The sequence below is a fragment of the Coturnix japonica genome, chromosome 7, assembly GCF_054131305.1.
Source record: "Coturnix japonica strain WE chromosome 7, WE-NBRP24, whole genome shotgun sequence".
Taxonomy (NCBI): domain Eukaryota; kingdom Metazoa; phylum Chordata; class Aves; order Galliformes; family Phasianidae; genus Coturnix; species Coturnix japonica.
This window is the reverse complement of record NC_140669.1, coordinates 31,138,593-31,161,947: the sequence shown is the minus strand read 5'-3', so window position 1 is coordinate 31,161,947 and position 23,355 is coordinate 31,138,593. Positions and strand designations below refer to the sequence as shown.

At 34.8% G+C, this 23,355-nt stretch overlaps 2 protein-coding genes across 7 annotated transcripts in view; one reads left to right on the top strand and one right to left on the bottom strand.

The window, feature by feature from the left end:
* DNAH7 (dynein axonemal heavy chain 7) overlaps positions 1 to 23,355 on the top strand; it is an 86,237-nt gene that overhangs the window by 54,866 nt on the left and 8,016 nt on the right. For all 6 annotated transcript variants that reach the window (XM_015867666.3, XM_015867665.3, XM_085552830.1 and 3 more), the window contains 11 exons: positions 1,933 to 2,279; positions 3,584 to 3,764; positions 5,030 to 5,215; positions 5,849 to 6,012; positions 8,471 to 8,625; positions 9,484 to 9,674; positions 12,393 to 12,526; positions 13,230 to 13,565; positions 15,417 to 15,543; positions 16,655 to 16,849; positions 18,842 to 18,934. In XM_015867666.3, coding sequence (XP_015723152.2) covers positions 1,933 to 2,279; positions 3,584 to 3,764; positions 5,030 to 5,215; positions 5,849 to 6,012; positions 8,471 to 8,625; positions 9,484 to 9,674; positions 12,393 to 12,526; positions 13,230 to 13,565; positions 15,417 to 15,543; positions 16,655 to 16,849; positions 18,842 to 18,934 — 2,109 coding nt within the window. The remainder of the gene's footprint in view (positions 1 to 1,932; positions 2,280 to 3,583; positions 3,765 to 5,029; positions 5,216 to 5,848; positions 6,013 to 8,470; positions 8,626 to 9,483; positions 9,675 to 12,392; positions 12,527 to 13,229; positions 13,566 to 15,416; positions 15,544 to 16,654; positions 16,850 to 18,841; positions 18,935 to 23,355) is intronic.
* Positions 19,527 to 22,560, bottom strand: LOC107316337 (baculoviral IAP repeat-containing protein 5.1-like). The gene is made up of 4 exons (XM_015867671.3): positions 22,409 to 22,560; positions 21,528 to 21,637; positions 21,193 to 21,307; positions 19,527 to 20,006 (listed from the first exon to the last, which is right to left on the bottom strand). Exons 1-4 carry the CDS (start codon positions 22,544 to 22,546, stop codon positions 19,821 to 19,823), a joined length of 549 nt encoding a protein of 182 aa, XP_015723157.2. The 5' UTR covers positions 22,547 to 22,560; the 3' UTR covers positions 19,527 to 19,820.

The following is a 23,355-nucleotide window of genomic DNA, read 5'->3' as shown; positions in this document are numbered from 1 at the left end:
CCTAGGGTATCAGAAAAGGTGTATTATAACAGTGGGAGGGTGGGGGGAGTAAGAGGTTTTTCCTCAAAATATAATTAATATGATAAAAACAAAAGGGAAGTGCACGTAGTGGAGCATATAGGTCTTATGCCGGACTTTTTGATTCATCCTTAACTCCACTGACAGTAAACATTGCCCACAAACCCATGTGCACAAATGCACACGTAAGCACTTTTTTAGAGAAGGAGATCTGTACTTATTTCAGTAGTATGAAATTGGTATCATTTTTTTCAATTCTATGCTTCATTAATGAAAATACTGTGTTTCTGGAGCTGGAGTCTGCAATTTCACTGAACTCTTGATAGAGTGTGCTTGTCATCATACCAGGTACAAAGAGCATTACCATTTTGATTATAATATTGCATACTGATATTTCCCTTTTTTCAGAAAGCAGCAATTCTCTCGCTTTTCTTACAGTTATTCTTACACTCAAGTTAATTTTCTTACAGTTCTGTTCACTTTTAGTTGCAAATTCATTTGCATTTAGTCTTTAAAATAGTATTTTACTCTACTTAAAACCCTCACTGATATTAAGTTAATTTGTATTTTGTTCTTAAGTTGGTCACTTTTTCTCTTAGACTTCCTTCCCTGAAGTTCCTATCAACTAGTGTTCAGACTGCCTCATTGAAATTCCCTGGCTTTATTGATCGGCTGTCCTTTCTTTTGCTTGAGCATTTGCATGGTTACAGTTGCTGTTCTTAAAGCAAAGCTTAAAGCTCTATTAACTGTAGTTAATTTCTTTATATTTTCATCCAGTCTTATCATTTCTCTCTGTTTCTGTGGCATGAGTAAAGATTTCCAGAACATAAATGTATGTATTTCTGTCCAAATTGCCAAGGTAGTAGAACTCTCAAAAACAAAACAAAACCTTGGGAAAAATGTCAAAATCTAGCAGCAACTGGCAAGATAATTGTGAGATTCTAGAAATCCATTAATGTTTAAGGTATGTGTTCTCTGAGAAAGGTTGTTGCTTGAATTTTCACGCAGCTACTATTCGAGAAGGATGATCTTGCATAAATCTTTGGTTTGCAAACCTTCTGTTTAATTAGTTGCATTTGCATGTGTGTAATTATTTTGTTCTTTTATGTTATGTTTACGCATTTGTCTTTTAAACATGGCTTATTCATATTAGAAAATAGTAATTTACATGTTTGTGATGCACTGTTTTTCTTAGTTGCTTCTTTCCTCCTTTAGTTTATTCTGGGGGACTTTCAAAACTGACCAGAGTACTAATTGATTTAATTCTGTGGTTGGAGATAGTTATTACCTTGTGGTATCCCAAATCTAATCCACTGCTGAATTGATTTTGTAAGTTTGGAAATACTGTGATAGAGCCTGAACTGAAGGTTAGCAGTGGAACATCTGAACTCGGTAATTGAAATGCAATGCCTGCTGCTGATGAAGGAGTAGAAAAAGCACATACAAAAATGAGTTACAGATGAGACTTTTTTTAATCCTCCAAATTCTTTGTTAACTAGTTGTCAATGTTTTTGTTTAGGAATAAATATTAATTTAAACTCCATAGCGATTTAAAGAGAGAAATACAGTGGGGGGGAGGTAGGGGGGGGGGGGAGGAAGAAAAAATATATAAATAGGGGTGTGTGTGTATGTGTGTATATATATATATATATATATATATAGTTTACTTTCATTTTGTTCACTTTTATTTTGGAAAAAAATTTATAGACATATGAACTACACAAGCTTTTGGTATCATAATATGTTTCAAATGATGAAGTTTGAAAATAGTAGGCGTACATGGGAAAATATTACCTTGAAAGAAAAGGCTTATTATTTCTACTGTAATAGAGGAATTAATTCAAACCTGTGTTTGGAGTTCTAAAAGTTGGTTGTTTTTCTTTGTTTTGCTTCATTTGTTTGTGTGTTTCTAAGGATATTACAGTGGTTAAGTCCATGAAGAGTCCTCCTGCTGGAGTCAAGCTTGTAATGGAAGCTATATGCATCCTGAAAGGTATCAAGGCCGATAGGATTCCTGATCCATCAGGTTCCGGAAAGAAAATTGAGGATTTCTGGGGTCCAGCTAAGAGACTTCTGGGTGACATAAGATTTCTTCAGTCTCTTCATGAATATGACAAGGATAACATTCCCCCGGCTTACATGGCCATCATAAGAAATCATTATCTAACAAATCCTGAATTTGTACCAGAAAAGGTTCGAAATGCTTCCACGGCAGCAGAGGGTCTGTGCAAATGGGTCATAGCCATGGATGTTTATGATAAGTAAGTACATATAACAATAATAGCTAATATAAACTTTTTTGAGAAATGAGTTCCTTTTTGGACTAAAAGAGATTTGATGTTATTTCTTACCAGTGCAAGATTTGTGCAAACAAGCAGTCGTAAAGATTCATTTGTAGAAGATTTCTGATGTTAAGGTGTATATCTTCATCTTCAGTTCTAGATTTTTCTGAGGAGGCACAGGAGCCAGGTTTTATTCAGTTAGCAAATAAAGTAAACCTTATTAGATAGTTGTGTAGTGAACAGAAGTTCTCTTGAAATGTCTTTGGAAGTTTCTGACCCATATCCAGCCCCAAGAATACCTTATGTCGCACACCGTTTTTGGTGCTCTGAGAAAATATACATAGTTCTGATGATTTTTCCTACGTTGAAATGCCCGGAACCCACATTAAACAGTAAACCACCACTGGGTGACTAAGGTCAATTTATGATTTGAGTCATGGTAAGTAGCGCGTACCTTCATTATAGAGAATTTTAGCCGTTGACTAAAATGTTAGGAAATGCATAGTTGGTTGAGTTGCATTTGATAACAACTTCAAATGTTGTGGTGACCTATTTTATTGAGAGAAACTTAAATACAAATGTGGATTTCGAAGAGGATATGCAACTTAGAAGCAAGAGAGAGGATTAATTAATTATGGTGCTAATACTTGTGGAATAACTCTTTGAGCACATCAAATATCTCACTTAAGCTAGGGACATTCTGTTACCTCGTCTTGCTATGTTTTTGGAAAGATAAATGGTATGTTTTCAATTTTGAGGTGCTTCCAGTGTTCTCCTGATGGAAGCATTAGTAGAAAATACTGGAATCTTCAAAACTGGAAAATAGATTTTTGGGGATGAGAAGCTATTGTTGTTTTTTTGTTTTGTTTTGTTTTGTTTTTTTTGTGGGTTAGCTCTTTGCATGTGTACAGTGTGTCTGTAACTTAATACAATTATTTATGTGTTTCTAATGGCTTAAATCCATCTGTAATGGATTCTAAGATGCAATTAACTGAGACACGGCTGGGAAGGATAACCATTTTCACTGTAAGGCATTAGTTATTACAGAAAGTTTTGCAGAAATTGCTGAAGTCAGTCTGTAGCAGAACAGAAATAAGTAATGGAGTAAATGAAGTAAATACCAATTGTCTTCGCATACTGTCAAATAGAGAAAAACAGAACATTGCGTAATTGCTGAGTTGCTGATGTTTCGCTTTGTCTTTTCTGTGTTAACTGTTTTTAATAGTAATTCTGGAGTGAGGGTCTATTTTTCAGGTGTTAATTTATTCTTTGTGTTTGTTTAGAGTGATAAAAAATGTTGCACCCAAAAAGCTGAAGTTGAACGAAGCTGAAGGAAAATTTAAGATTGCCATGGAAGGTCTAATGAAGAAACAAGCTGACCTGAAAGAAGTCCAGGATAAATTGGCTCTACTCCAGCAGACGCTGGAATCCAAGAATCAGGAGAAGGTCGACTTAGAAACTCAGGTACGCGATGCAAAATATGAACTGTTGTTCCTTTGATTTTTTTTCAGCAGTTACTTGAAATTTACTTCCTTATCAAGAGGTATTTTGCTTTTTAACGGCCAATATGATGTCTTACTTTTAGATTAACATCTTTCTATTTCAGCAATATAGTCTTGAAGTTCCAAACGGACAAAGCATAGGGAATGAATGTTTTAGAGTAATGAAAAATGCGGGTGTTGTGAATTTACCGACACCACTCTTCTGCATCCTCGCTCATAACTGCTTTCTTTGGAAGTAGTTAATTTTCAGTGATTTAAGTGGGTTTGATTAATCTTTAATTTTCGGGCCAGTACATTTGAGGTTTTATTTACACCTTCTGTGCCAATTTTTATTTTTTTTTTTTTTATCACGTTCCTGGTAAACTCTGTTCCTGACTGCAAACTGCCGTATGTGCAGAGACAGGCAATCTTTAGATGACAGACTTTTATTTTACGTTTGTAAGATTTGTAATGCAACATCGTAAGGTTTAGTTATGAGAATACTATCTGAATGTGAAATGGAGCCTGAATTCTTGCCTGTGGTTAAACTCGGCTCTTCCTGTATTTCGTGTGCATCCTGATATGGTAGAGTTTGGAAGAGAAAGGAAGGACTAAACTGCATGAGCAGTTTGTTACTCACGTATTGTAAATTGACTGCTGAGGCTAGCAGAAAAGAGAAGGGATTGGAACAGCAATGTTTTATCTTTTCCTTTGCCTGAAATGTGTCCGGATAGCCAGGAACTCAAACAGAGCTGGATTAATTTCTTGTTAAATCAAATTGGAAAACCTGGAAAAAATGTGGAAAGCTGATTTAGATAAAAGCCCGCAACAATGGAAATGCAGATTATATATTCATAAGGGTGTTTTTCTCATAGGAAGTAGTATACCTACTTTAATTAGACAGTCATTTCTTGGGAGTGTTTTTGATTCTCTTGAGACGTGTAGATCATTTTGCTGACTTATTACTTTCCATTTCATATGCGGAGCTATTATAAATTGTGTGTTTTATATTGGTTATCTTTCTTAATTTAGATGAAAACACTGCTGAAATGTAATGGGTTTTACTGTGCTGGTAGCAAGATTGTTTTTGCTCTTTAAACATTTCAGTTGTAACTAGATGTTTTGTTTATGCTTTGTGAAATAGCAAAAGAAAACACCTGCATGGAGACAATAATTCTGAATACTTTTTCTCAGGCGTCTTTAAAGTGATTGTGTAATATCATCAATTTTGCTTCTTTTTCCACTAAGGTTGACTTATGTTGCAAAAAATTGCAGCGAGCGGAGGAATTGATTGGAGGCCTTGGTGGTGAGAAAACTCGGTGGAATGAGACCGCTTTGGGGCTGGCAAAGCAGTACGTCAACTTGACTGGAGATGTGCTTATTTCATCAGGAATTGTAGCTTACCTAGGAGCATTTACATCCAGCTACAGAAAAGTAATGTGCATTGAAATTTCATGCATGTGTTTTGCAATAATCTAAATTTAATGCACCTCACTTCTTCCCCTAATTTTGATCAAGAAAATGTTATGCTGCTCCAATCCATTGTTTTCTTCATAATGTAAATATTTTGATACTTCTGTTTTGAATCTTCTATACAGAGAATTTGTTCTATAAGTATCAATAAATGTATATATAAGTATCAATAAATCAATAAATAGCAGGTTTTACAAATCCTATTTACATAACTTTGAGAGTGTTGTGTTTTATTTGTATAAGCACATTTTAAGTAACACATTGTGTCTGGGAAATTATTTTTTGGTGAAATACTGTAAAGGGTTCTGAACTGTATTCCTGGCAAGTGAAAACTGTAGCATAGATGATATTCGTAAGACATATGGAGGCATCTCTAACCAAATATGTGTATACTTCATACATAGAGATCACTTGCAAAGGCATTTTTAGTGACATTTTTAGATATCCCATACATAAGGATGAGTTTCTCCCCAGTTGGAGATACGGTGAACTTGTCTGTAGTGTGTAGTACAGGAAATGCCTTGAAAAAATATTTTAGTTTTGGAAATGTTGTAAACAGGCAGAACTTTAACGTTTGCTTCTTTTCTCATCTAGATGCAGACTACAGAGTGGACGTTACTATGTAAAGCAAAGAACATTCCTTGTTCTGATGATTTTGCTTTAACGACTACCCTGGGAGAGCCAGTGGAAATCAGAGCTTGGAATATTGCCGGGTTACCCTCTGATGCATTTTCTATTGATAATGGCATCATTATCTCGTAAGTAGAATAAATAAATATTAAAATGGATAATTGTTTCTCAGTGCTTTCTTACAGTGTGCTTTTCTGTTAACTACCTGCGTAGATAGTTTTCTACAGCACAGCTGATTTGATAACCAAAGTTATAAAATAAATAAATGACTGTCATGTTTCACTTTGAAGAAATACTTATAATACCCTTTACCTTTGTAATGTGAAGTTTGTAGGTATGTGAATTCCTTTTCATGCTTTTAAACTCCTCTGGGTTGCTATAATGATTCCAAAAGAAATGATATTTTACACACATGCTCCATACTGGATTACTCTTCAATTTAAGATATTCTAAATTGCTTCACCTGTGCTTTGGATGTCTCCAAATATGAGTGAAGACAGGCCAAAAAAACCCAACCCAAAATGTTACTAACATTCAAATTAAAATATATAAAGTATTTATGACAGTCAGTTTTTGTTGATCCATTCTTTATGGTGGATTGACTGAACAGAAGTTATTCGCAGAAGAAATACAAAGTTATAAGCATTCTATTCTAAAGATTGGATTTAGCCTATTCTAAAATCATGAACAGTGCTAGAACAGAAAGAATAGAATTTTAAATTCTATGCTTGTAGTATAATTAGTAGATATGGAAGTATCCATCCTTTGGAAACTAAAGCTCTCTTTAAGTAAAAGAAATGTGTTGTCTGTTACTACCAAGGGGTGGTTCTGGAGTACTAACAGAGATTATTTTCTAAAACTTTCTTTGAAAGTAACTTACTTTTTCCCTCACGTCTCACTGGAGATGCTATACATCTGAACTACTTGTCTGCAAACAGTATTTTGCCAAATGGCACAACATCCAGTCTTGTTACGGCTTCACGAAGAACCTGTAACTTATGTCCAGTATGCTTGCCAGTACACAGCTACTGATTTTTCAGCTACTTTCCTTGTGTACTTAATTTCACATCTGTTGGCTCAGTATTTTCTGTACAAAGAATAAAAACTTCTTATAACCAGGGTATTGGTTGGCAAACTTGTCAGCAGATAACTATATAACACGTACCTCACATCTTTTCTGCAATATTGCATTGCATGAACTCGGTGATACAAATCTTTAATTTTTGTTACCGTTTACATGAAAATTCTCCTTGCCGTTTATGGAGGCTAATGTTGTATAACACTGGTGGTTGGATACTTCTTTTAGAGCAGAGCTAATGTTTTCACACTTTAATACTGTATATTAAGCTAAAGTTTAGAAACATAGCTGTGTAGTTAATAATTCAGCTTTGATAATAAGGCAGGTGATATGAGTACAAAACTAAACAGATGCTGAAGAATCTCACTAGCTAAAAAGCTTAACGTATTTTTCGAACTTTAAAATTAGAATTGATAGTATGTCTGGAAGCAAAACTTGTATTTGAAGTTTGCAGAGGAATGCTGTGATTATAAATGTATGGAACTTAGTAAGCAATTACTGTATTAATTAAATTCAATCACTTAGGTTCCAAAGTTGACAATTCTTAATGAATCCACTGCTTCCACAGTACATCCCATCACATCGCTTTTAGAAATCTTTGATCAAAATTTCATTTGAATTAATGAGAAGATGATTAGCGTTTTAAAACTAAATAATGATATCTCGTTTTTCAGAATTACAAACCAAGTTTACCTCTGGTTGAAATTGCATGTTATGCTTGTCTTTACATGTGTACGTCTACTTTTGTTTTTTTCTGATCTCAAGAACAATATAAAATGCAACCTGAGGTTTTTATAACAATAAACACTTTAAAAAAAAAAAAAAAAAAAAAAGTAGAATTTGAGAGCCGTTCAGTAATATTTTTGGAAATACACACAGTGATTGCTTATGTATTTCTGTCAATAAGTAATGGCTTTAACAGCTATGAAAGCCCTCTGTGTTTGGCCGTTGTTAGAGAATCTTTCTTTAGTTAACAAACCTACACACGGTAAAGAATGCTGACAAAAATATATCTACAAAATAGTTACAAGTCTGGCAGAAATAAAATCCAGATATTCTTCCTGTCCATTGTGCTTTAGGATTGGGTTTAAAAGAAGAGACCCTGGAAGTACAAAACACCTCTTACATCAAAAATTATATTTGTTCACTTGGAAATGTTAACTTAGGTTTACTCCATTAAAGCTATTCAAAAGTTCAAAACTTACAGCCATATTTTTATTTTGAAAGGATTATAAAATTAAATGAGGCTAGTCTTTCTAGGATTGAAATATGATTATTCTGAGTACTTACTTTGAAAGGGGAAAGTTATAGTTGTGAGCAAATAACTTGAAGTTTTGTTTTTCCTCTTAATCCAGTAAAGATTATAGCCGAGTATGTAGCTAATAGGATTTTTGGACTTGCATGCTTTTGTTTTAATGAAAAAAGAAAACACATTGCCTTAAAACCTACTTCAGGGTAACGTTTAAGAGCTTACATTTCAGCCTTGAAATTTGTATTTTTCTCTTCAGTAATGCAAGACGATGGCCTCTTATGATAGATCCTCAGGGTCAAGCAAATAAATGGATAAAGAATATGGAAAAAGTCAATAACTTGCACGTAATCAAGCTCAGCGACTCTCAGTTTGTTACAACACTGGAAAATTGCATTCAGTTTGGCAGTCCTGGTAAGTTACCAAATAACAACAGTGTAAATTACAAAAGAACCCAGAGAGGGTAAGATAACTAAATAATGGAACTGCAGTGGTTCTCTTTTAGAATCCAGTTGTAGCTGTCATAGTTGATATCCTCGATGTAGGTTATAAGCTATCTCTTCAGAGAAAATGATTCTAATCCTCGGTTTAATTGCTATCTTCTAATCATTCTGCAAGATTTATCACATCTTTATTTTCATATTACAACCGTTTGATTTCTATAAAGTAATGTTGTTTTCTGTTTATGGCTTTTTAAGAGTACGAATTACTAGATTGCTAGGCTGTGATCATTTAATGATTCCTGGATTCTGTACGCTAGATTTGCTACTGCCATGGTTCTGTTGTACCCTCAAGTGCAAACAAGTTAGTTAATAGATTACACAGTGATAATTGCAGCTAATTTTAATGGATAACTGGAGTTCAAGGAAAAAAACACATTGTTTATTCTCTGTTATTTCTCTTCCGATTTTGATATTCTTATAGTCTTACACTGAAAGAGAAGACAACGTGGGTTCTCAAAGTGGCTTGTTTTGGTGACATGTAGCATTCAATTTGTTGTTAGGTCCCTTATTAAAAATGGTAATCTTAAACTGCTGTTCTACTCCAATGGCAGCAATAACACAAGTTTCTTTTGCTTGTTTGAAAAATAGATAAAATACTAGGAAAAAAGGAAGAAATTAAAAATACAGTTTTTAAATTCCATTTTCAATTGGCTGAACACGCTAAGAAACATCATTTGTATCTCTAAACTTTGTCCAATTAATTTTTTTTTTTTTATTTCTTGTGCACTGCTTATAAATGCTAACTACTAATTCTTATGTTACCTTAAAGTGCTTCTAGAGAATATTGGAGAAGAACTGGATCCTATTCTCGAGCCTCTATTGCTCAAACAGACGTTTAAGCAGTCAGGAAGTATATGCATTTGCCTCGGAGACTCCACTATTGAGTATTCTCCCGAATTCCGCTTTTATATTTCAACTAAGCTGAGAAATCCACATTATCTTCCAGAAATATCCGTCAAGGTGAGAATTTTGAAATTGAGTTTACAACTCTGTTTTTTAGAATTTTAGAATGCTTTCTTGGCTACAGTAGGGTAAATTCTTCGACACTTGTTGATTCCTCCTCACTTAGTGACTGTTTTATTTTTTTGGCACTGCTGGAAGACTGGTGTTGTATCTCATAACTAACACTTCACCTTGCAATACCAACATATTTTCATACTCTAAGAAAAAGTTACTTTAACACCTCTTCCAGTCTGTATCTCCCACTGCTTTTTAGTAATCAGTAATTTAGTAATTACAGAAGTGTATACAGGGAATTAATATAATTCCAGATTTCTTTAGTATAGTTAATTTCTGATGTTATGCCTTGTTTATGAAAGATATAAAAATTATGTCCAGGTTTTAGTATTTGTGAACAATTCTTATTTTTATCTTCAAGAAACAACAAAAAAGCATTTCCTGCTTTTAAGAACAAAATTGGTTGTTTATTCATCATTGCTTTTAAAGAATTTTTAATTGAAAAATATTGGTAATTGACATTTGGGTTAAGTGCTGTATCGAAAAGCAGAATCTTTAAATCAAGCTTCGTAAATTTGATATTCAGCAATGTGTTAGGCTGAAGTTTCAACTACGTAGGAATACTGAAATCAGGACAAATGAACAAAAATGAATTCTCCTAAAAGATAATTACCTTCAGGTTCAGGGAGAAACAAAAACAAACAAACAAAAAAGATGAAATATAAAAGGAAGAGAGCTTCCAAAAGATTTAGAGTAGTACGTTTGTTTATAAAATTATATGAAAGTAATTTCCCAAGAGTTGTTTTGATTTAATAGAATTATAATCTTCTAGTTGCCAATCAGCAATTGATGCAGGGAGCAGACTGAAAAATAGTATGTAAATAACTTTGTCTGAACATAATTGTAACGGCCCTAGGTGTAATTAATTACCATGAAAATTACTCTGGAGCTAGGTAATGGAAAAGAGTCTAGAGAAAATAGTTAATGATACAGATATCTTGTTTCATAGTAATGATCGTAATGAATTCTGGTGTCTTATAGAGCGAAGCCTTCAAAGACACATATATAATGTACTTACACGTCTTTGCAATACAAATACATATTCGCAGTTATCAACCATTCAGAGAATCTTTCCTCCATTTGTAAGAGTATTTATCAGAAACGCTGTAATTAGAAAAGCAGTAAAAAAAAAAAACTTACGGTTCTCAGCTCTAAGAACTCTGTTGTATTCATGTCCATTAAAATATAATTACATCCCTCGAAGGCTAAAGAAGACTGTAGATTCTAACATGGGTGCTTAGTCCTCAGAGGTTTGGGTATATGAGCCAGCCGATGTTTCAGAGCACAGTAGCTCTGTCGGAAAGTTATCCCAAAGCTGCTTGTTGCAAGCCGTCTGCTTCGAGGAGGAGAAATGAAGCTTCTGAAATATTCCTGCTGTTTATAAACAGATCCCTCCTATATTTCCCTTTAGGTTACCAGTATTAAAATTGGTAGAGAAGATGGGGAAAAAGTAGGCTACGATGTTTGTAAAGGTCATAACGTTTCTTAGAGTCAAGTACAATCGAACTTCCTCTCAAAATTCCTGTTTAAAGACAGCAATGAAAGAGCCTCAAATGAGGTGTTGTGTAATGAATACCCATCAATGCTGTATTTTAAGAGAAATAAAAAGCAAGAAGAGAAATAAGAAAGCAAGCAAAGCTCACAGAAAACCTTTTTGACCGCTTTTGGATATCATTAGTGGAATAATACCAAGACAAACTGATCATATGGATATTAAGTATCTTAACTAATCGTGAGGTTCAAGGGAAACTTTCTCTGAAAATACTAGTCAGTGATCGTCTGTGCATACGAAAAAAGCACAAGGAGAATCCATAGTCACTATTAGAGAGTTCCTTCAAGCTAAGTCTTTGATCAGTGAGTTGACTTTTTTCATTTTGAACTATGTGCATCAACTATTCTGTAGTCTCTACTGGTGATGAATTTTTTTTACTGTTTACATAGAAAACATTTTTTTTGTCCGTTTCAGCCAGAGCATTTATTGACTCAGTTATAAATATGTTAGGGCACAGAAATTCTTTTAGTGAACAACTTTTTAAAATGTCTTATTTTTTTACCATTACTGTTATTTATTCATGAAAAAGAGAAGATGATGTTATGCTATTAGTGGGATACAAATATCTGCCGTAATAACAATGTAAAGTGGAAGCAAACAGGGCTATGAAAGGGGGAAAATATACATTGCAAGATTAATATTAATTAAAAGCGTAACACCAGCATCTGTGTTACCACTTACTTTGTGAAAATGGCAAAGATTTTATAATAAGAACTAAGAAGTTAATTAAATTTCTAAAATGTGATCAGTATTTGTATTTTTTTAAATAGAAATCTCTCTGAGAAGGCTATAGGAAGCATAAGGGTATCAACGGGGAATATGGTTTTGTAGTGTACGAGTGTTCATATATGTTACATGAGCTGGTCTCTTGAAGCATTAATATTTAGAGTTTCATTGTAATTTTAAGGAATGGAATGAGAACAGTCTCATGGTTAACTTCTTGGGTTAATCCTGGCATTAACTTTACAGTACAAAATCTTAAACTCTCATCTGCATTTCATTTACTGTCCAGTTTTGGTATAATATGTTGTTATGCAGTCCTCATCCTGTAAATGAGGAAGTGTTTTAATTGCATATGATCACATTTCTAAACATCTTCCTTCTAACAGGTAACGTTATTGAATTTCATGATAACTTCAGAAGGAATGCAGGATCAGCTTCTTGGAATAGTAGTTGCAAGAGAAAGGCCAGATCTTGAAGCTGAAAAACAAGCCCTTATCCTCCAAGGGGCTGCGAATAAAAGGTACCAAGATAATTTCCCTTGCTCGGGATGGAAGCAGATTGCGGTTTCAGAAGATCAGAATAGTAGGAAATACATATCAGAGGCATTTTTAATTGCTCTATTATGTTGGCCCGATTTAATGGGAAATTCATGACTTATTGTTGAGAGCCCACACTTCTCCCATTAGGGTTTTAGGCTGATTAAAATACACGGTCTCATATTCCTATTGGTTGTGGCTTTCTCTCACCAGTTTGGTATGTAGGGAATCATAATAAAATACTCAAGAACTTAGCAAGGGAATATGTCACAGTAGAGCAAACTCCCGATCCTGTCTTCTGTTTTTATATGTCCCTTTCAAATTGTTATTAATGTTTGATTTGCTGTCCTCACAAATGTTGGTGTTTCACAGTGTTTGGGTTTTTTTTTTTTTTTCATCATGTCTTATATTTGCAATTATTGCACGTGCAGTAGGCATTTTTTCCCACATGTCAAATCATAAAACGTGTAGCATTCGAAATGTTGCAGCGCTCTCTCCCTTTGCAATGTTTATTTCTGGTCTAAAATTAGCTTAATTTTTCAGAAATATAAGCCAATGCTTAATAACAAGTATAAAAAGGTTAGTTATGTAAGTTGCATACTGTGGATAGAGTCTACAAATAACCTTCTATAAAACTAGCTGAAAATAACAGAATTTAATATGAAAAAAAATTGTATGTTATCATAGGCAACTAAAAGAAATAGAAGACAAGATTTTGGAAGTTCTTTCGGCTTCAGAAGGAAACATTTTAGAGGATGAAACTGCTATTAAGATATTGTCTTCTTCCAAAGTTCTGGCTAATGAGATTTCCGAAAAGCAAGCTGTAGCCGAAGAAACAGAAAAGAAGATCGATGACACTCGTATGGGCTATCGTCCTATTTCCATCCATTCGACTATCTTGTTTTTTTCCATTTCTGATCTAGCCAACATTGAGCCAATGTATCAGTACTCTCTCATGTGGTTTATTAACCTTTTCATCATGTCTATAGATAACTCAGAGAAATCCGAAGATTTACAAACAAGGTAAGAGGTATAACTTACCATTTGTAATCTGTTACTCTAGAAAAGTTATTGCCATTTCTGCAAAGTGTGTTGTGTCAAGCATTGCATTTTGAAAGTCCCTGTACATCTCTTCCAGATATTTTTCTGGAAGATAATGTATTCCTAGAAACAAAAGGTTATAATATAAAACAATTGCAGTCTATACCAATATTTTATTTAGTAATTGCTAGCTTAAGCCACGTGTTAAATTGCAAAGCAGCAGACAGATTAAAACGGTCCAATCATTTTAATTTTATATTTTACCTCTTGATTTTGTATGCCTTCCAGAAGCAGAATAAAAACTTTCACACAACCGATAAGAGAGAATGAAGTCCTGTCACTGGGGCTTTTGGCTGTAGAGTAGAAAAAGCAGTAATAGTTAACCCAGAAAAGGTTGGACTGGTCAATTATTTTTTTGTATGTGGGATGTCCTTCCCTCTTCCAGTTTCATTTCACGCAAACAGGAGAAACTGCAGTGTTTAGTGATCTCGTAAAAGCAAGTCCTGGCTTCATTATACATGTGAACAATTAAGGTCACACTAGGATTATACAAAATACAGCGCTGAAGTGAATTATTCGCACTGAGAGTGTCTTAAGAGATCTTTTCAGCACTTAATCACTTCAATTAATAAGTTCCACTTCAGCAGCTTTTTAGATCTTCAGATCCATGGATTAAATTCACAGAGGTTTGCTTCTGTCGCTTAGCTAGTTTAGCTGTGTTCATTCAGTGAACAAAAGATGGGAGAAACGACTGCAGAAAAAAAACAGCGTTGCAGATTACAAGTTGTGGATTATCTGTTACAATCTATGTTATATCTAAATACAAGTAAGGTGTAGTACCTGATAAGGTAGTGCTTAATGTATAGCATTTGTTTTAATGGCATACTGAGTTACTAAGACTCTTTTCACATTAGAATTTAGTCAAGGTCTGTATAGTTCGAGATTAACATACCTGGTTTATCAAAGATGCCGCATATGCCTATGTTTCCAAATCCAAGTCAGTGAGCAATAAGAAAAAAGTTTTTTTTTACTTAGCTTATTTGAAACAAAAACTTTATGGTAACAGAAATAAAAAGATACCGGGACCTGAATTGCAGCTGACAGCACGCGTTCCCGGGGCACGATTGGCATAACTGATTTTCACAGCTTTGCCGAGCAAAGACATAATAAGGCAGACCTGCCAAGGCCCAGAACATTCCCTGTTAGTTAATAATTCATGTGGGATTTTGCGTCTTGGCTTGTCTGCACTAATTAGATGCTATTCTACATGTTCTGAGATACTAATGTTCTTCATCATTGTTTCCTTTATTTTAAATAATTGTACAAATGCAGGTGCTCAGTTTCTACCAATCTCTATGAGCTGTTCATTACTTTGACTGCTCTAACTTAAATCTTATTGAAAGAAAGCTGTATTGATGGCTTTTTTTTTAATATTCTTTAAAGAAAAGAATTAATTGTCATAACTTTGTCATATATTTGCCATGTTAGCGTCTGTAGAATGGGAAATGGATTTCAGAAGACAATGAAAAATCAGCTTTTTTGATTTGGTCTGTGGTATTTTTATTCATAATGAATTTTAAGATCGTTGTTCTTGTGTGTCACTCCCAAAGGAGACCGCTCATTTCCTCTGCAAAATGCGTTGAGGAGTCATAATGCTGGCATTTGTCATTTTTGTCACAAATTGGTATGCATTTTTAATGATTCTTTTGAGGATAATTGACCAGAGAGTTTGTTACAACTACGGAGATGCAATTTATTTCTAATAGATGTAAAAAATGCACAGATTTTAAGCGTGATATTAACAGAAGTTTGTTCTTTTCCTGACACCTCTAGATTGAAGATTCTCAAGGATCATTTCACTTACTCACTTTACGTAAATATCTGTCGCTCACTGTTTGAAAAGGACAAGCTGCTCTTCTCTTTTTGCTTAACTGTGAATCTCCTGAAACATGAGAAAATGGTAAGGAATTAAAAATAACGTGGAGTTGAGTCTGATATATATTAAACCATACTTTTAAACGACCGGCCTTAAGAATTTTCAGGATAAAATAGGAAAATAGCTTTATAAATACTAATAATATTTAATCAGCCATTTTGTTTGATTTTAATAAGCAATTAGAATAACTGGAAAAGAGTCTCTTGAATAAAATAAACTTGCAGCAAACCGGTGGCAAAACTGCATTAGATGATAATAGTTTTTCTAGATATTACTTAAACCTAAGTCCTCCCTACATTATTCTTAGGGTTAATGTTGCACAAAATTATACAATATATAAATGTATTGTGAATTCTAAAAGTAAAAAAATGAATTGTAAGAGGTTATTTAAGAAATGACTCATTTTTCAAATGAAGCATTAAACGTTTCTAATTTTTACAAAAAATTCCTGAGAAGAAAACATGAATTTTGTTAGTTTATAAAAATTCTTTACAAAGTTTATCTTTCCTAGGATTTTTTTCTTTCCTTTTCACTTTTTAAAATGTTTTCAATTCACAATGAAATATACTTGGTTTAACCTCATTAACTGCAAAGCAATACTTAAAACTGCTCAGTGGTTTCAGAGTCTCTTGGAAGCATGTAAACAAATACCTTTGAGAGCTGACAGTAACAAATGACTAGTACGTACAAAATACAAGCCATCGCAGTTTTGAGATAAAGGAATGAGACATGCAGTGGACTGATAGTTGTTTTTCATATTTGGACTAGCATTACAGTAAAACAGTTTCAAACTGCATCATTCCCTGAAATGTTTTCCTTATGGGTTCTGTTTTATTCACTTTTTCCACATCAAAATGTTCAGAATTAAGAATTAATTTAATAGAGAGCTTTATCTAGAACTGCTCGTTCCTCCAACTCAGGAATGCAGATGAAAATCATTGTAAAATGACCTTATATCTTAAGTTACACAGTTTTTCAAATTCAATCGTATGTAAAATCAGACAATAAATGCTTTGGGATAGCATTGTTTTTCTATTAGTCTAAGAAATTAGACAAGCATAGTGATTTCCTGTAGAACATGTTAAAATATTGGATTATATCCATTCAGTTCTGAGAGCAGTATTATTCTCTGCAGATCAATGAGGATGAGTGGAAATTCCTGTTGACTGGCGGTATAGGCTTGGACAATCCCTTCCCTAATCCATGCACCTGGCTTCCTCCACAATCCTGGGATGAAATTTGTCGGCTAGAAGACTTACCGTGTTTCACAAACTTTCGTAAGGATTTTGAACAACATAAAGATGAATGGAAAAAGGTGTACGACAGCATGGTAAGTTAACATTCCTGATCGCTTGCTTTCATGAGCCAATTAAGATAGGAAATATGTTTACTCAGAAAAAATAAAACATAGTCATTTTACAGGGTATGTTCCTGCATATACTAAAGTACATATTTATGCAAATGGTGCGGAGTGGCAGATAATTGCCAGTTTGTCAGGCAGTTACCAAATTGCAGGAGTTGATTTATTTGGGATGGAGTAGAAGACAGCAAAACCTGTGGGAATAAGGCAAAAGTGAAATGTGCTAAATTGAAGTCGGCCACTGTTGCTTTAACAGTCTATACATTTGTTCACCGTGCTTCGAGGATGCCTTTTCATACCGTTAAGTAGGTGTTCAGCTTTCCTGGGTAAACTTAAAAATCAGCAACACAAACAACCATTACTTCGTAGATATACTCAAATGGGACTTGAGAGACCTGTGTTCTATTCCAGAGAAACATATAAGTGTGAATGATTTCTTTATATGTTTTCACTACTGTTTGCTTATAATCTAAACCATGCAGATGAATTGCACTCAATTTGTCTTACTGTCAACTTTTCTTGGCTTTTGTTTTTATCATACCGCTTCGTGATACACCGAGCGCTCACGGTACACGCAATTCCTGATCAAACAGTTTTAAAAACTGCTCTTTTCCAATAGCACTGTGCCTGGCCATAACCACTTCATACGCTGGAACCACAGCTGCCATTTACGCTAGTCCAGCAAAGCCATTCCTTAAATGAGGAGAAAATATTAACATGCAGCTAAATAGCCAGTGGCCTGTAATACTCTTTGTAAAAAGGCTGCTTTTTATCTCCTTCAATGATTTAGAAAGCCTTTCTCTAACAAAGGTACTTGATGGATGTAGAGAGGAAAACTAAGGGCTTTTGAGGGGAAAGTTCCTTGAAATTTATCATACGGTCATGAGAAATTAAGCAGATTATACCTCCTTGGATTGTCCAGATCACAGGTAACATGCAAACAGCAGAAACAAAGCTTCCCTTCTGCTTTTACTTGATATATACATTAAGTTGAGAGTTTTAGTTCATCTTACAGCACTAGTCATTGGGAAACTTAACAGAGAACTTACAGCCTTTGAAACAAAGGGTGAAGAGACTACATTATTACCTACTCTGAGGTTATGTCTTTATAAAGTAAAGGTGCTGACTTTCAGGAGATAATAATCAGGGTCTGTTTATTGACAGCTATCTGCTTTCAAAGAGCCAAACGGAAATAAACAAATTTCTTCACTTAAGTATCATTCAAAAATTAAGACCTACACAGTCAGGTCATCGGTTACCTGATATTTTAAAGCAATTGAGAAATCGAGAACGCCATGATGAGGACCTTTACTGAAGGCTGAATGGTTTACGGAAAGGAACGGCTCGGTCTGTCACCGTTGTGATCTGGGAGGGGTGCTTAGGCCTCCTGATGATAAAAGCATGTTCTTTTGGTATCTGGCTCCAGCCATAATATTTGCCTGTGAATACATGTTAAAAAGTGCTAGTTAGTGGGTCTCAGAAAGCATTCTTTCTCCAATAGAAGCTAGAGGCCATCTTTTTCACTCATACAGTTTATAACCAGTAACACACAACCAAAGAGCAGTTTTGCGTATGAACTTAAGCCCCCATATGCTTATTGCTGTTAGTCCAAAAACTGCTGTAACATAGCTACAGTATTCATAAGCCACTTACAGAGGAAGTTCCAGGGCATACTTGGTCTTACCTTTGCTTTTTATGTTCAGTTCCACCCAGAAATTGTGTTTTTTTCCCCCTTTGTGTATTGCTTTTTCTTGGAAGCAAACAAACAAAAAAAACAACAAGTAATAACTGAAAAAAAAAACAAAACCGTCTCATTCCTGCAGATAAATGAAAAGTATGTTATCAATTGATATATCAAGTTAAGATAAATGGTAATTCACAAATGCACTAAAAACAAACAAACAAAAAAAAACCCAAAAAAAACAAAACCAAAAAAAACCCCTGAATTATCTGTGTTTTTAGAATCCTCAGCACGAAGATTTTCCCACAGAGTGGCAAGAAAAGTTGGGAGAATTCCAAAGGATGCTTGTTATTCGCTGTTTAAGACCTGACAAGGTACGTGCCTTATTAAAACAACAATGACGTGTATTTTAGAGACAAAAAATAATTTCCAAGAACTGGAATGGTAAGACTGTCAAAGTTCACACTGATCTAGTCTGTTCAGCAGGTAAGACAAACACCATCGTTCCAAACATACCATCTTTTCCTTCTAGCTTTTATGGCCAAATGTGACAATACAGCATGGAATACACCTTAGGTTATTCTGGACTCCTCCCACAAAACTGCAAGTGTAACGGACAGATTACTTAATACAGAAAGATGGGGCTCGAGCTTCTGTTACATTTCAGCGCATACCCTATAATCTCCTGAAAATTTATAGCTCAAGGTTGTCTTATAAACCTAGTGACTGCTTTTTTATTATGCCTGACCATTTGGCTTGCGTAATTTTTTTTTTTTTTTTTTTTTAACAGTCATTATCCGTAGTCAATTAGACTGGTTTAGGAAGATAATTTTACAGTAGAGTAGATCGTTACGTAGTAATTACTGCAGACACCCAGATTCATTTTGTTCTATGAGAAATACTTCTACTCAGGACTATTCTGAGCGTCTAGCTCAGAGGCTCGAATAAGGCATACATGACAACAGGTACACGCCATTGTTTATCTTTATTCCAATAAGTCAGTCTACTACAAGCAAGATACAAATATTTGCTTACATATTTCTTATATAGTCACGGTTTACTGGGACTGGCGCACGACTGCACCTAGCCATGATAAAGCATTTTCTGAAAAGTAGAAAAGGTTACTGCTTTTGCTCTAGAGAGCCTGTTAAAAACATCTCTACGCGTCCTCTAACAGCCGTTCAACTTAAAATTACTATTTGCATGTTAATTAAAATAGTTTTACCGTATAAATTAGAGGAAAAAAACATCAGTCAGACATTACTTCTGGGCTTGTTCGGACCGGTCATAGGAACTTTCAGAAGGTCGGCAAGCCGGATCAGCTTGGATAGGTGCTGGTAGCTGAGGTGTGTATTGATGTTTGGAGACAAAGTTATCCACGAGACGTTTCCTAGTAGCAGCAACTTCTTCTTCAAAGGAGCTGATGACGCTTCTGCCGGTTTTGCACTGTAGATAGAGATTTTCAGACAGTTAATTTAACTGCACAATTCAGATGGGTTCAGAACTGAAATCATCAGGAACTCCGTTATCCACTATTAATTCTAGCTTAGAAGTATGCTTTTTAATCACCAATACAACTGTCTGAACAGCACGCACCAGTTTGTCAGGTGCTTCAGATGCATATGACAGTTTGATTTGGAAATTCTTCCGCCAGCCTCACCGGAGGAGTTCCGTTCAGCGATCATTTTCAGTTATATTTAGCATACTTTTAAGTTGCAAGCCCATCATTTAGCTATGCTTGAAATTGCATAGGGGAGAGTGTTTTAATATTAGTTTTAGTTAAGGTATATTTAGGTAATTTCTTTTTTACACTTATTCCACCTTTTGAGATAACAGACTGCTCTCAGTAAAGCAGACTGCTCCTATTTTTATTATTTGAGTGTCATTGATGATATCTTGACAGTCACCAGGTACGTTTTTAAAATTGGACAACAGTAAGATTAAGCTGTATTATGAAAAGCCATGAGGAAGTTAGATGAACAATAAGAGGCACAGTAAGCATGCCCCATCAGGGAGTTCATCTCACTTCGTTCTCTGTTGTCATCCATAGAATTAAGAGCTCATATATCAAAAACCATTAACTAAAACAGCTCAGTTATACATGTTTGTGTTACATATCTACAGTAAGACCTGCACAAATACCATAGGGAAGATCAGAACTTGAGAATTGGAAATTGTTTGAAATAGGCTTTAAAGTCTGACGATGCAATTTGTCCGGTATTTTGTGGAAAGCTACAGACTAAAAGCAGCAGTCTGACTGAGCTTTGTTTCAGCACATGCAGTATTCTTCCCTTCTAAGGAGATGATAGAGCCACTTACTGTAGTTTTCATGAACTATTATCACGCCCAAGGTAGTTTTTCTACCCTAACAAGTTTTTGGACAAACAATAGTAATGGAACTAAGTTTTCTTTCAGAAGGTAGAAAATAGACTAGCTTTTGAAAAGAAGAGAAATGCCTGTTTCTTAGCCAGTAATGCTTATTAGTTATGGCTTCAGAGTTAATCCAGAGTTACCATTACACCATCATTCCTTTCTAAGCATTCAACCATCTTAAGAAAGAAATTTTTTCTTTTTTCATATTAATTTTACACAGTCTAACTTGGTTTTTTAAGATTTCTTTGTTAACACTTACAAGGAAGGTTCTTAGCCTAGTCATCTCCAGCATGTAGTACTCCTCCATTGTCAGCTCATCAAAGCTCTTAGGGAGAGATAAAAAGCCACAGCTGCGACGTTTGGCATGTTCCTCCCTGCAGCGTAAGCCCGGAACGAGAACAGGTATTAAAACCAGGAAATTTAGCCTTGGAGAGAGGAGAAACTGGACAGGTCTCATTGTTAAATTAGCAAGCATTTGAAGGAATATGGTACGATAAGCTTTCACTAGACTTCAGTTTAGTGAAACGCTAGTAAAACATAATGGTACGCTGTCAAGGAAATTTAGAGAAATAATGATGTTACACCTGTGCTTACCATGGGTCATCATTTGGTTCCCAGCCCTCCAGTTCTATCAAGCAAAAGAAACATTTGGCTACATCCGGTTCATTGGCACTGGGACAGTGGACAAAGCCCGCCTTCGCCATCTGCAAGATAGTTCAGAAGTTGAGAACTCTGTCACACAGCTCACGCTCACATCAAACCATTCCAGAGAACTTAGGGTAACATCTTTCCCCACTGCATTTATTAGTGCAGAACAAGCCAAAAAAAAAAAAACAAACAAAAAACCAACAAGTTTCAGGCGTGAGAACCGCAAGCAGGAAGATCACCTAGTAAAAGAACAAGGCAGGATCTGATCTAACAAGCAGGTTCCCGCATAGTTGTTATGTTTGTTAGACTAGTGGAGTACCGTTGCTGTTTCCCTGACAGGCTAGCATACCTACACAAGCATTCCATTAGCAGGTCACAAAATCTGCTGCAACCAGGTGTACTTTTTCTCCTTCCTTATTTCCATCCCTCTCCCCCATTCCCCGCAGATAAAAAACACACCTTAAGAAAACCTTTACATATAAACCACGTGAGCTAAGTACTACATTTTCTTGCCAGTTTAGAATTTCACCTGGTAAGAAACAAAACAGTGTTAGTTTTAATTATCAAGCCCCGCATCTTTGATAAGTCTTTTAGCTTGGCTTAGCTGAGATTTTGCACAGATGTTGGAAATACTTACCGAAACAGAAATATGGTCTCTTTTTTCTGCTGTAGTATCTCAGAACAGAGGAAAGTCAAAACATTCAGTTTCAATGTTAATCAAACAGAGACTTACAACTTTTATCAAACATAGTAACATAAAAGATGTTGCATTCAGTCACAATATACCAAATACAGAATGCAGACAAAGCATCCCTTACCACACTTACATTCTCTGGAGTGCACTTGCAGTTCTTCACAAAAGGCCAGTTGTTGAAGGTTTGTAAGCGCTTTTCATAGTCATACATTTCTTTAAAATCACTCAAAAGCTTTGAAGAAGAGAGGAGCTCTTTCAGAAGCACCTCCATCTATACAGACTGTTAGCAATCTAACTCAGAGCCTCCTGCTTTCTCACTCTTCAATTTAAGGTACTTTACTAATTGGTAACACATTGCACCTGTAAAGCAGGATGGGCTTTTATTAGCTGAGAACAGGTCTGAGAGTAGCAGTGTGATGATTGAGAGTTGTTCCTACTGTTGTTTTTCTTCTTTTAGGTATGTAATTTTTCACATTATGTCTTTACTAAATGATAGAAATGATATTTATAAGTTATGAAAACTACTGTGTCTGTTGTTGCAGTGTTAGAAATGTAAGTAAAAAGCTTATAGAAATATAGCAGCGTTTCATATTGTTTGTTTCTAAGCTGTTAAACATGTGTTGTTTGTGATGAAAATGGTTGAATTGATGCTGGTGCTTTTGGAAAGCGTAGTGTTTCTTGAATTTCACATTTGGTTATCAAAATGTTATATTGTGTTTGTGGGTACTTTTGGAAGTTTTTGATAGTGAGAAAATATTTATGTAATATTTAGCATTCATTTTAAGGTGTTCTAGTTAAGATGCATACAAAAACAGGTGGTGATACAAAAGAGAAATCAATCTGTATTTCTTTATGGGTTCAAAGTTTTATATTGTTTTCTTATTAATTGTAATTTTTGGTGCTGTGCCTGCTTAATATCAGTAGTATATTAAAATACCAAAGTGTAAAATATTGTTGTATGCAACAATTTATTTAGTCAAGATACTATTGCTTTAAAATGGAACTGAATTATTAGTTACAAGTACTGAATTTATGATCTTAATACAAATGGAGTGCAGGCAGGAAGAATTCTAGCTTCTT